The 12,736-nt window shown below is 47.9% G+C and overlaps 1 protein-coding gene across 2 annotated transcripts in view; it reads left to right on the top strand.

The window, feature by feature from the left end:
• The first annotated feature begins 2,369 nt into the window (after positions 1 to 2,369).
• SEPT11 (septin 11) overlaps positions 2,370 to 12,736 on the top strand; it is a 29,759-nt gene continuing 19,392 nt past the window's right edge. For both annotated transcript variants that reach the window (XM_009324017.1, XM_009324016.1), the window contains exons 1-4: positions 2,370 to 2,479; positions 6,247 to 6,442; positions 8,925 to 9,111; positions 11,395 to 11,556. In XM_009324017.1, the coding sequence (XP_009322292.1) occupies positions 6,276 to 6,442; positions 8,925 to 9,111; positions 11,395 to 11,556 (516 nt within the window). In that variant the 5' untranslated portion in view covers positions 2,370 to 2,479; positions 6,247 to 6,275. The remainder of the gene's footprint in view (positions 2,480 to 6,246; positions 6,443 to 8,924; positions 9,112 to 11,394; positions 11,557 to 12,736) is intronic.

The following is a 12,736-nucleotide window of genomic DNA, read 5'->3' as shown; positions in this document are numbered from 1 at the left end:
GCTGTGCTGAGAGATTTTCAACACCCACCACTTTCTGTGAAGCCTGTGAGTCATGGGCACCTATTGCTTTCTGGGATCTGCTCCGAGCTGCCTTCACTTAATCATAAACCCAAGCCCACTGGCATCTTAAAAATACTAATGTTACAAATATTTTATTTAACCCATTCGCATCATGCATAAATCCCAGGATCTCCTTCCATTGCCTGGGGCTTTTCCAGGAAAATCACTGTTGCGGGTGAATGAGGTGATGGTCTCTTTTGTGTCGTTTGGTTTTTTGGTTTGGGTTTTGTTTTTGTTTTTTTTTACCCAGCCTGAGTGAAGGAGGTGGCATCTCTTAATCACCTTAAGCTTCTGTGGTACGGTGCTGGTGAATAGCCGTCCAATATATGGAGAGATGGAGGTGAGAAGTGTGGTGTATTGGCATTACGCCTTCAGACAAGCCTGGTTCGGGTGTTTAGAGAAGGCTCAGGTATCTAGTACAGGTGTCAAGCTGTGTGTGCCAGCGTGACAAAAAGGAGCCGTTTGCTCCTGCTCCATCCCTCTTAGATATGGTGATGGCACAGACTCTTAGACATTTTTACTTGGAGATGTTGCCTTTTCAGAGAATTACTGTATTTTTTTTTCCTTTAAGCCTCAGTGGTATTTTCATCGACACTCAGCCCAGATGTAACTTAGTTCTTCCCGCAGTCAGTGGCTGATCTGTATGTTTTGAGGAGGGAAGTGGGGATGCTCGGCAATTGTGCAGAGAGTGGGAAGTCCTCCTCCGCTTTTGATTCTTATTTTAACAACTAAAGAGTGTCTTTTTCCATGTCTGGTCCAAAGCCCACTGCTTTTGTGGAAAAGCAGCTGGTGCTTCCAGCATCTTTAAACCAGGCTGAGGCTGGCCATGGCTGTAATTTAGCTCAATAGTATGGCCTAGGTGGAGTGACTCTACTGGAAATGTTTGGGTTTGGAGAAAGGTTAGTATCTTAAGTTAAGGACAACAAACTTTTGGAGAAAAACATTGTGTGAAATAACAACAGAGCTGCTCTAGGGCTGCTGAGGAGTTTTTTCTTTTTTTCTCTTTTTTTTTTAATCCGTGTTCAGGCTGTTGGCATAACTGTGATTTGCCAGGGAAGAGATAACCAGGCTGGCTTCTTTTTCCAAGCCCCTCTGTGAATTACTGTACAGCTGTTGTGGAAAAGTCCTAAATATAATCTTGGAGTTGTTTCAAACCTCCCTTCTGCGAGGTCTGCGCTGCCCCGTTACCCTCCACAAAACGGCCTGGGGGTGTTGGCTGTTATCAGCTCGGGCCCCCCAGGCAGCCTGGAGGAAGAGAGCGGGTCAGGAGGGGTGACTTGCACCTCTGGAGTGCTGGGCCCGGCTTTTTTCCTACTGAAGACACGGAGGGGCAGCACGGTGGGCTTTGTAGGTCATGCAGGAAACGCCGGGAACGGTGCCCTGCTTTCTCGCCTTGTGTCGGATGAGGTTGTTTGTAAACCAAGGCATCCGCAGAGCTCTTTTCCCTTCCGGTCAAGGCCTGTAAAAGCTGGAAAGAGATTTAGCTGGCTGTAGAGGCGGTGGTGCCATCTAAGCTATGTCCTGCTGTGGCCATGCCGAAGGGTTGCCGCAAAAGTGCAAGAGTGTGGCATTTGCCTTGTACTGCTGGGAGGATAGAGCAAGTCTGAGAGAGCTGCTCCTTCCCTTTGGCAAACTGAGCCAAGGAGAGCACGAGCTTGGCTCTCTGCTTGCCAACACAGGTTTCTATCAGGAGTAGATTTTGAAGTTGCAACCAGGACTGCAACACAACCTGTGTCACGCTTTCATGTGCTGTTTGGGAGAGCTGGCCTCACCAAGTGGTTTGGAGAAGCTCCCACGCTGCTGGGGGAGTCTTGAAAGGGGAGGTTGGCTGGTCTCTGCCGTAGAGCTGTACAGTGGACGCGGAGGAGGCAGGCTCAGCTGCTTCACCCATTAAGGAGGAACTGGTCTGCTTGCAGGTATGACCGTGTTTGTGTCTCTCTTCCAGGTGTCTGCCTAAATAATCTTTGGGTAACCCTAGGAAGATGTGATACTGAGGCCTCAGAAACAATATTTGGGTGTTGCAAATTGGTACAGAATCATGCTTTATTAGTCACAGGCACGGAGAAACCGTCTGGTGGTGTTTGCCTGCCTTGGGGTTGGGGACGTTTTAGCTCCTGAGCCCCACAGCAGAGAGTTGGATAGAAGTAAAAGCAGAGCATGTTCGGGAGGCAAACCTAAGACAGAAAGATCCTGTGTCCTAAAAACTCTTGTGGTGTTACACAGATCTGACAGGACTAGTCACAGCCTTCTTTCCTGACAGGGGTGTTGCAACTCTGTCAAATGCCTTTCTTCTTGGTCTTCCAGAGTGATGACCTTAGGAACCTGTCCCTCTCTGGCCACGTGGGCTTCGACAGCCTCCCTGATCAGCTGGTCAACAAGTCAACATCGCAGGGCTTCTGCTTCAACATCCTCTGCGTGGGTAAGTCATCCTGTGCCGCTGGGCGGTCAGCTCACACCAAGGGGTGCACGCGTATCCACAAATTAGCACCTTCACCCTCCTGTGAAGTATATGATCTGAGCCAGTGGGGACCGTGGTGGCACGGAATTGACAGTTTCTTCCCAGAGCTGCTCCAGGGTAAAATCTAGCATCCCACTTTTCCTTTTTTCCATCCTGTCCCCTGAGTCAAAACAAGAAAATTTCTAGGTGTTAAAAATCTACCCTTTTGATGGTCTTGCGATTCTGCTTTCCCCAAGGGCTGCCATAAGGAAAGTGAGCTAATTTGGGAACTCAATGTATTTTTAAGAGAATGTTAACTTGAATCTGTCTTTCTCTGGGTTGGGCGCAGAGACTGTTTCTCAATAAATTGCATTCCTTCCCTTCCAGGTTTTGCCTGCCTGTCTTGTTATATTCTTAGCTTCTCCAGTTGGAAACGATGCCATTTTTAGTCTCCAAATGATGTACTTGAGAACAAAGCCTGTCACCTGTTCTCTGCTGTATTCAATCTGGGTGCTGCAAGTTGGTTTTATAGCCTGAGTTACTGTGTTACTTTTCCCAAATGGTTCAGAGGGTGAAATATGGGGAGGCAACTCCTTCTTCTCTTGGCTATAGAGAGATACCTGTGGTCTTGGCACTCTATGGATACTGTCCAATTGGAAATTCATTGCTCGGCCCTAGGGAGCTGTGTGCCAAACCAGCTGTGACCTAGTGGCGGACCTCTTCAAGATGCCCCCAGAATGTTGTTCTGTAAATTGGCAAAAATGGTGGGTTTTACTCTTATTTTGGCAGAGCAGTCTACAAACATCATCTTTTCGTTCATTGTTCATTTAAGCCTGTAAGAAGGGAATATTGTCCCTTCTAATTAGTTACACTAATTAGCTGGAAAAAACCCACAACCCTCTGACTGTGATTTTCTACAGCGAGTTGAGAATTTCTGTCTGCAGCGCAGGGTGAACCATCTGAAAAGAAATCTGGCAAACAAACTAGACTCCTTTCTGTAGCTTTGCTTGTCGAAGAACAAAGTAAGAGAATGGTTGTACTTCTGCACACTCAAGCTACCAACCCTCACGTGACTCTCCTAGCAGCATGAAACCATTTGAAATTCAGCAGGGAACATCCCGATTAGCAGGCAGTTCTTTGATCAAAATGGCATAAATTAATTGCCTTTTTCTCTTGCAGTAAATATTCCTCTCTTAGCATGACTTAGTGTGTCTCCATAAACATAGCGATTTGGTCCAGCTCTTTCCTCTTGTAAAATGTGCTGATCAACCATTTTTCACCCTAAATTAAAATTTCACACTAATTGCTGCAGTTGTCCAAGGAATAGAAATCTCCCCCCTTAAAAAAACCCAAAAAACCAAAACAGACTTTTGAAATTATGTTTTGAGAAAGGACACAATTAACTTTGGCATTGTAACGTGAGGCTTTTAATTGTGGCGTACGTGGATAAAATGCTGCAAAGCCCATCTAGCACAGCATGCAGCAGCGTCATCAGGAGGTCACTAAAATATGTAGCTTCAGAGATGAACAGTCTGTGCCATCGGTTTAGGACTGATCTTTTCATGTGGGTTGCGCTCTGTGGGCCTAGATTTTGAGCTGTAATGTCATGTATACTTTCTGTCTTCCCCCACCTTCATTTGTTCATTCTTTTTTAAAAGCTTGCTTTGTGTCCTGCAGCCTCCCAGGGTAGGAATGCTGTGACAAACATGTCTCTGCTTAACTATTTTACTGGGCTGTAAGTAATCACTTACCTTCCTGAGCCTAGCATGAAAATGGTCAAAGTCAAAGCCGGGAAAATGAACTGTCGAGTATCACAGAGCAACAGGCAGTTGCTGAGCAGTGGTATTTGTTTCTGTGGACGCAAATACTACATGGTTCTCTGAGGTCTTCAAAGCGGGGGCTTTGCATGTTTTGAGAGAGAGATTTTCATGCTAGGAGAGCTGCATACACCCTAGAGAGATGCTTGAGGGCAATCCCAGATGCAGGCTCCCCCCTCCCCCCTGATATTTTGCATTGCTTTCCAATTATTCACTTCTATTTAAGATTGGGGGTGTGTGTGTGTGTGAGATGTTGGGATGGGACCCCATCACACGCCTGACCTGCAAAGGCCAGAGCTGCACGCTATAGTCCAGGAGGTCTGTCCCAAATCCCAGCATCTCGTGGGTTGGAGCAACTATAGGACGTTACCTCAGCCCACCCTCCTGCTCACAGCACGAGTAGCAGTTTGAGAGTGTAATTGCTAAGCATACACTTCTGACTTAAAAATGGGGTTTAGGCTAATGCTTTTATCCATGTTACTAATTGCACTGATTAGTGAACCTGTAATAGTTTTAAAAGTTGGTATTTAAGCAGTGTGCTATTTTAGATTAAAAAAAAAAAAACTTTTTATGTATTTTTGTGTGTCAAATTTTTGTTGTCCAGGTTTCACTATGGGTTTTTTGTGCTTCTCTTGAAAAAGGAATGGAAACTGAGCTGGGGGGAAAAAAAGCATAAAAACCTGTAGAGAAACAGGTATCTCCTTGGGAATCAAACTCAGAGTTGAGAGAATTTACAACTAGCTTCTGTAAAGAAAGTCATATCAGAACTAGGACTTAGCCTACGCTATTAAAAAGAGAATTATGTATTTCTTGAGTAAGAACAGCTTCTTGCTGTAGTGAAGACAGATGTCGCTTGCAAGGTGGGGAGGTTGGGCCTTTTCATGCCATCAAGCAGGAGGGAGCCTGCGTCACCGGTCAGGTCATACCAATGTAAAAACCACGGGCGACAGCTGAAGACCGCTGGAAGGAAATGCTTTTATGGGAAAGGAATGATTATTTGTCTCTCTCGCACTGCCAGTGTAGCAAGTCCAGTAACAGGGCTCTAGCAGCAGCAGGCACTTGCTGGTTCATCACGGAAGGAGACCTTTCCCTTCTCTGAGGAGGGGGCCTCGCTCGGCACACGTCTAAGTAACTGTTCTTAAAACTTGTGGTTTTATTTCTTTAATCTCCCCCCTGCCCCCCTTCCAGTTTAGTACCTTCTCTTCAGGGGGTCTCGTAAGCGTCAGCCCATCCTCTCCAATTCTTCCTTTTCCCATGGGAAACGTTAACAATAGTATTACTGGAAAAGACTGTGTGCCTCTCTGTGTGTGTGAAATAAGCCCCTTCCCCAAAATAATGAAAAATCCCTGAGGTCAGTGGTGCTTAGTATCTCTGGTGATGCCCCTTTCTGTGTCTTTGCCTGTGATTGTGGTACACCTCCCTTGAAAGCCCAGCCCACAAAGACCTGAATTTCTCTTGCCGTTCCCAGCACAGCAGCCTAGCTCTTCACCTGCGGGTGATGAGTTCTAGCTTTGAAGGCATTTGGTTTATCTTGGTGTCTGTCAGCGTAGCAGCTTTCGCGTAGCAGGGGCTCATTTCGGATTCACAGCCCCAGCGTGTGGTGCTTTGATCGGGTATGTCTGCAAGGTGTGCTGCAGGGACCCAGGCGGTGTGACTTGCGGAGGAAATTACTTGGAGCCCAGCAGCAGAAGCCAGAGCTGCTGTCACCTCCCAGTGTCTGCCAAGGCCCTGGTTCAGTCCTGGGGGACTGGTAAAGATGGGGACTGTCTCAAAAGACGTCTGTTCCTGCAGGGATTAATTTGTTTAGCTGTGTGCACGTAGCCTAATTCCACTGTTACCCAAGTGGAATAACTCCTCAGCCTGGCAAACGTGCCTGGCAATGAGGTGAGGAAAAGGGATCGGACCGTACTAATGTTGCCTTTGTGGGCTCAGGTGAAACTGGCATCGGCAAGTCAACGTTGATGGACACTCTGTTCAATACGAAGTTTGAAAGTGAACCTGCGACGCACAACGAGCCTGGCGTGAGATTGAAAGCCAGGAGTTACGAGCTCCAGGAGAGTAATGTCCGTCTGAAGCTGACTATTGTCGACACGGTTGGATTTGGCGATCAAATTAACAAAGATGACAGGTAAATTTATTTCTGTCCGGAGAAGGAATCCTTGTGCTGATGTGCTCTTAGATCAGACGGGCCTGACCCTGTGTGGGGAGTAGGTCCCTCGCTGTTCCTGGGAGTGTTTCCTCATCCGGGTGTGGCAGCTAGCATCACTCGCCCCATGAGACGGGTAGAAACGAAGAGCAAACAGGTCAACTAGGCTACAGAACCGAAACTGGGTTTCCGCCCTCCTTGTCTCTGTGCAGCTTAGTTGAAGTCTGTGCTTGAGTTGAAACATGTAAATATTTGAAAGCATGAGTTCAAATTGCGATTACTTTGCATCTTTTACAGAGCTGGAACTTGGATCATAGTTCCTGTTTGTGCCATCCCGCAATGTTCAAGTCGAAGTGGGTTTTACTTTAACGTACCTAGGTGCTGATTTTCACGTTGTACGCATGAAGTAAATATTCTGGGCAGCCTACGCAATCCCTTGTGTCCATCCATATGGACTTTTGCTGTAGTGTTAAAACTAGTCCTTCTGTGATCATGGCTAATAAGCTAATTAATGCAGTACCTGTATCTTAGAGCCAGTTGCAGTAATCCCAGCTGCCTCTGGAGGGTTGTTTGCAATCCTCTTCTCTGCACCTTGCCAAGCAAGGGCACACTGGCCAGCAATGTGTGCGCTGACCACAAGCTGTTAGGGCACTAGGTAGATAGCGTAAGCTCTTTGAAAATGCAAGCTTAATATCAAATTTTCCACCAAGATCCTCGTTAGCATGGAGATTGAGCAGCTTCTGCTTCCCGTTCCACACGGAAAATTCTAGATTTTTAAGAGATTTTACAATGCTTTTTTTCTGTAACGCTTCCTCACTGCTTGACCTGACGCTAAGACGCAACTGCTGCCCCTGCTTTGCAGCTCCTGCTCCTAACTAACGTTACAGAGCCAAAATGGTGAGAGGCGTGTGCTGGCTGGGGGGAGAGCCCTGCATGTCAGACGCTGCCATATGCTCTCGGGCAAGAACAAAAGCTGCTGAGAGGAGGAGCAGGTGCTCAGAGCAGGGATGCTCTGCAGCTTGTTACTGCCGGGTCGCTTTGCATTTGCTTCATTCGGCAGACAAGAAGAGCTAGCGGTATTGACGGTGAAACCCCTCCAACTTCCCTCTCGGGCAGTTGGAGAAAGGGGCATTCACAGGGCAGCGGGGCTTAGGGAGAGCTTTTGTCCTGCTGCTGGGTCCCGACACATACAGCTGCAGCGGGTGGGATTTTCTCTGTGCTTCTGGTTTGAGTCCTCTCAGTCCTTTTTCGCTCTGCTTTTTTTACGGTGCTTTCTCTAATATGATCTCCCAATGTAAGTAAGGCCTTACTGCTTTCTTCGCAACGTGCCTCTGTCTGAGGTTTTTGAGGTCTCGTGGTCAGAGACAGAATTTCCAAAAGCAAAGAAATTGGGGTGGCAGTCATGTTACAAACCCACCTAGTGATATTCATGATACCTTCCGTGTCTGCAAATTCACAAGCAGTGCTCAGTACTGTCTTATGGGTCTCTTGCGTCGGTGGCCCTCACGCAGCACTGGATGTCTTTTGCTATAGCTCTCGCTTGGTAAATCAAGCAAGAGTCTGCTCTGCTTCACCAAGGGTTTTGAGCAACTGCTCAAATAGCTGCGCTGGCATCTGGAGCAGAGGGGCCAGACCAGAGCCTTGCTGGCTGCCTCTCAGAGGGTGTTTCTGGAGGACCTGAGAACTCCTGACGGCCTATTTCCTCCTCACAACTGCTTTTGAGGGAGGGCATTAACACTGCTGTGAATCCAGTGCTGAAGGCAGTGGCAGTGTTGTCTAGGTGCCTTGGTTTCAGTGTCTTCCTTCGAGGCCTTCCTTGGGCTGGAGGTCCTGAGGCTGCCCTTGATGGAGGGAGGAACAAACTCAAAAGTTCCCCTTCCAGAAGCACAATCAGTTAGTCAGGGCATGTTACACGGCACCAACTTTTTTCCTTCCACAAAACGGTCCCCCCAAAGTACACAAGCAGTGTAGTTCTCCTGAGCTTTACTCACAGGCTTCAATTCCTGAAAAGTTCCTTTTATCCCCTTGTGAATCTCCCTTCCCTCTTAAGATCACAAACAAGCTTTTGGACAAGCTAGGGTAGGTGGCGGTTTCGTGTTTCAATTTTCTTGTATCGGATGATTCTTGGTGACATTGGAAGAGCAGCAGCTTGGACTTTAATTGGGGAGACTGCAAGATACATTCTTTTTCAGGGTAGCAGCCTTGTGTGGTTTCCATGCACCTAAAATCCAGGGTCTCTGCCGTTTTATCTTGCTAATAGGTCCATAATACCCTCCTTGTACACCAAGTGGAAACGCACACTTGCTAAGGAGGGACTGTAGGTTGGGCGGGGAGCGTCCTAAGAGCAGCGTTTGTCCCGTGATGCACAGAGCACCCATGAAGCTTCCTGAGTGTTGATCAGTGACCTGTGTTGTCGCAGCAGTGAATGCCCTGGTTTTCTCTGTGCCGTGTTTTCTCTCTTCAGCTACAAGCCTATAGTAGAATATATCGATGCGCAGTTTGAAGCCTACTTGCAAGAAGAGCTGAAGATCAAACGCTCCCTGTTCAATTACCACGACACCAGAATTCACGCCTGCCTATATTTCATTGCACCAACCGGACACTCGCTGAAGTCCCTAGACTTGGTCACCATGAAGAAGCTCGACAGCAAGGTACTTGCTGCTCATGTTCCGACCCTTGCATGACCCTGCTAGTGCTTTTATGATCTTGCCACAGGCTTAGTTAAACCTGCTTAGAAAAATACTGTCTGTTTTGACCAGCAGGGAATTGCAGAGGTGCCCTGTGAAAACTTTACCTTGGGCTAGCTGCTAGAATGGGTCATTATTCACGGATTCATATGCTGCAGAGATTTATTAAGGGCTCCTACTCTCTTCCGGTCCCATCTCGGGGTAGGAAACTTGGCCGCTTGCTTCACAGCTATGCTATAAAGTTAGCAATCTGAGAGCAGGAAACTGTATTTATGAGGATGCATGAGGAGACCGCAGTCCTTTTTGCTTTCCTGTGGGTTAACTCAGCCAAGTTCAGTTGACAGGTTTGTTCACAACTGAAAGATCAGTTGGCTGTTGAAAAAGGGAGAAAAGTGTGTTTTCCTCCATAAATGCATGAATAAAAACGAGAGGCTGAAGTTGAACTCTGCTAGTTCTAGCGCTCAAAGACATGGTTGCTATCTCTGTTTCACTTTGTCCAACAGATTAATTCGGTTCTTGTACAAAAGCTGATTTGGTGAGTGTGTATGAGATGAGAAGTAAATCTAGAACACTTTAGGTCATCCTACTAATCAATGAAAAACAAATCAAAAGGTTTGCGTGCTCTCACTGCGTCCAGCTAGACACAAACAGTGATTTGATCTTCTGTGGCAAATGCAGTGTTGTTCTAACCATAATCCGATAAACAAGAAGAATCTGAATAAATGTGTTACTTGGCATGTGCTTTTTCAATTATCCTCATGACTAGCAAGAATGGGAACCGAGCTTGGTTTAAACCATGGTGTTTTACTAGATACTTGCAAGAAGATTTCATCTCTTCTTCTAGGGAAAATAACCGAGGTACAAATGTAAAACCTCATTATATACACTGAGCTTTCTCTGTGCTTCTTAACATCATGATTAAGCAAGTTATATCAGTCCACATTGCACCTTTGGCTCATTGGATCCCGATTCTGCAGAAGATAAGTGATGACAATGGTCCTTTATTTCCTGGAGTGCCCTATCGATTGGGTTTTATGCAGTGATGGAGAAGGATCCCTGCCCTATTCAACTCAAAATAGGGTTATGGAGATTTACCCAAAGCGAGCTAATTGGCATTCATGTTCTGTCTTTTGGCAAAGGGGGATTTAATAACTCCAGGCCATCCTCCGAACAGAATTAAGCGATGTATAAGAGGATTTTCAAGTACTGTAGTTAAAATCCCCTCATATAGGTCAATATCAACACCTTCCGCACTAGAACTTCTGTCTGCTATTGCAAGAAAAAGCAAATCCTGCAAGATCAAAAGCAGAAATTGTCCATCTGGAGGGAGTAGGAAGAGAAACAAAGCAGGATTCCTGGTCCTAATGCATTCTCACCCTCTCCCAGCAAACCAGATACTTGTGTGGTGCTCGCTGTGCATCGATCCGTTCAGCTACGCTGAGGGTACGGTGCTTTCTCCCCTCGGCTCCTAGATGGTGTTGCTGTTTGCCGTCCTGCTGCCAGTGTTGCAAATAGCCTGTCTAGGGAAGAGAGTCGGTAACTTATCTTTCATTTCTGTGTTAACCCCATCATGCGGTTCCTTTGGATGATTGTCTTAGAGCTGTGCAGGGATAAATCAACCCCAGTCCTGCAGTACAGCGGTGTATGGGAGCATGTGAGGGCATGCAGGTGGAGGAAGCTTGCCGGTGTTACTGCCAGCCCCCACCCTGTGTGTAGCGTGGGTGGATACGGACCATCTGCTTCCACCTCCAGTGGGGGTAACAGCAGCACTGCTGCCCACCCGGGTGTCCTTGATAACGGCACCCAAGCAAACGTGCCCGTGAGAGCCTATTGTCTGAGCGTGTCGCTTGCAGTAATCCAGCCTGCTGCGGTGTGGAGGAGGAGAAGTGCCTAGATGGTAATTTCCCTTTTTTTTTCTTTTTTTTTTGGAACATCTTGTAATAATCTATGACAGCATTTCCTGTCCAGCCAATTCGGATGAGGAGGGGAATACGACAGGGCAGGAAATAGCACGTTGCCAAATTGCATTTGACTTCTTTTTAAGGCCTTCATCGCTGCTGCCTGATAAATCCTGTCTAAGGCAGTGGTGCTGTCAGCAGCAGCCCCAGGGAAGGTCTTCTGCTGGGGGGGGCGGTGGCTGGTGGCACTTATAGGGCCATTGCTGCAGGGTGCGTGCTGCTCTCCATCCTCTCCCAGTGACGCGACACGTGCAGTCCTGTATGTGGAGATGCTGTCTTTGTCTTGCAGGTGAACATCATCCCCATCATTGCCAAGGCTGACACTATTGCAAAAAACGAGTTGCACAAGTTTAAGAGCAAAATCATGAGCGAGCTGGTCAGCAACGGCGTCCAGATCTACCAGTTCCCGACGGATGAAGAGACAGTGGCGGAGATAAACGCCACGATGAGTGTATGTTTGTTTCTGGGGGAGGGGAGGTTTGTTTGCCTTGGTTTGCGTGGGCCCATCCTCGATGGTAGGGCACATTGTGCCATGTTTCTTTTGGCTTTAAAACTGCAGTCTAAGCACAGATAATCAGGCTGGCCAGAAGGCTTTTGGAGCTGGAGATACTTGTCACACGCGGGCTGCCTGGCCTGATAGGCTTCATTGCCCGGCAAGTGATTCTCCTCTGAGCGTTTTTTCATATCCTTCCCCTGTTGCAGTATTCCCATCTCGGGAAAGGAAGAGGATGGGAGGCAGGGCCCTGACGCGGTCAGGGCAAAGGGCTGGGGTTGGGGTTTCCTGTCCCAGACGACCACTTGTTGCTTAGTGGGGGGTGATTCACTTCTGCCTTTGTTTTGCTTTCCGGTGAGAGCGGGGGCGCCATCGATGATGATCCAGCTCTCGGCAGGGCCAGTGGCCATCAGTGGCAAGGGCTCTGGCTTTCACCTCCTTTCTCTTTCCTCTAGTGATAGGGGTGGGATTTGAGGGCAAACAGGGCTGGGGTAGACAAAACGTTTTAGTGGGGTTTACAGAGGGAAACAACTGCTTCCCATGGGCCTGACTTGGAGCGCAAGGTGAAGAACCTGAGCTCAGGGTTTTTGGCAGTGACGTGCACTGCAGCGGTGCTGGCAGGGCACTTGGGTGGCTTTAGCGGGGCATGTAACACCTAAGAGGACGTGCCAACCCCAAAGCAAGTTGCACTCAAAAGTAAGGGCAAAGATGAGGTTGAGTTATCTGCGTTTTTACAGGGAATAGAGGCATCAAGATTAAGCCGTTTCCTTGCAACTTGAAGGCTTTTGTGAGCTTCCCTGCGCAACTGTTTGTAGATGGGCTATTGTCATGTCCAACTGCGTATCAGACCCTCTCCAAACCTCTGTATTGCCTCCCTCTTTTCCCCGTCTGTGTTGTGTTCTCAGCAGGGAGAAGCCGGCACAGAGAAGGGACGTGGCCCTGCCAGGGTGCACCGTGTGCAGTGTGTGTTTTGCCTTCCTCTCTTGCAGCCTGGCTGCTGGGAAACTCCTTTGCCGGATAATCACATCGCCTCTGCCGCTTCGCTGCTTCCCCTCCCACCCTGCCTGTGACCATGGCTTGGCCCACACGGCACCCACTCCCAGAGCTTGCGCCCAGCCCTTTGGATGCTAAGGCAGGG

Source organism: Pygoscelis adeliae, unplaced genomic scaffold (genome assembly GCF_000699105.1).
Source record: "Pygoscelis adeliae isolate BGI_AS28 unplaced genomic scaffold, ASM69910v1 Scaffold55, whole genome shotgun sequence".
Classification (NCBI taxonomy): Eukaryota; Metazoa; Chordata; class Aves; order Sphenisciformes; family Spheniscidae; genus Pygoscelis; species Pygoscelis adeliae.
Note: the sequence above shows the minus strand (reverse complement) of the source record. Positions and strands in the feature narration are given on the sequence as shown.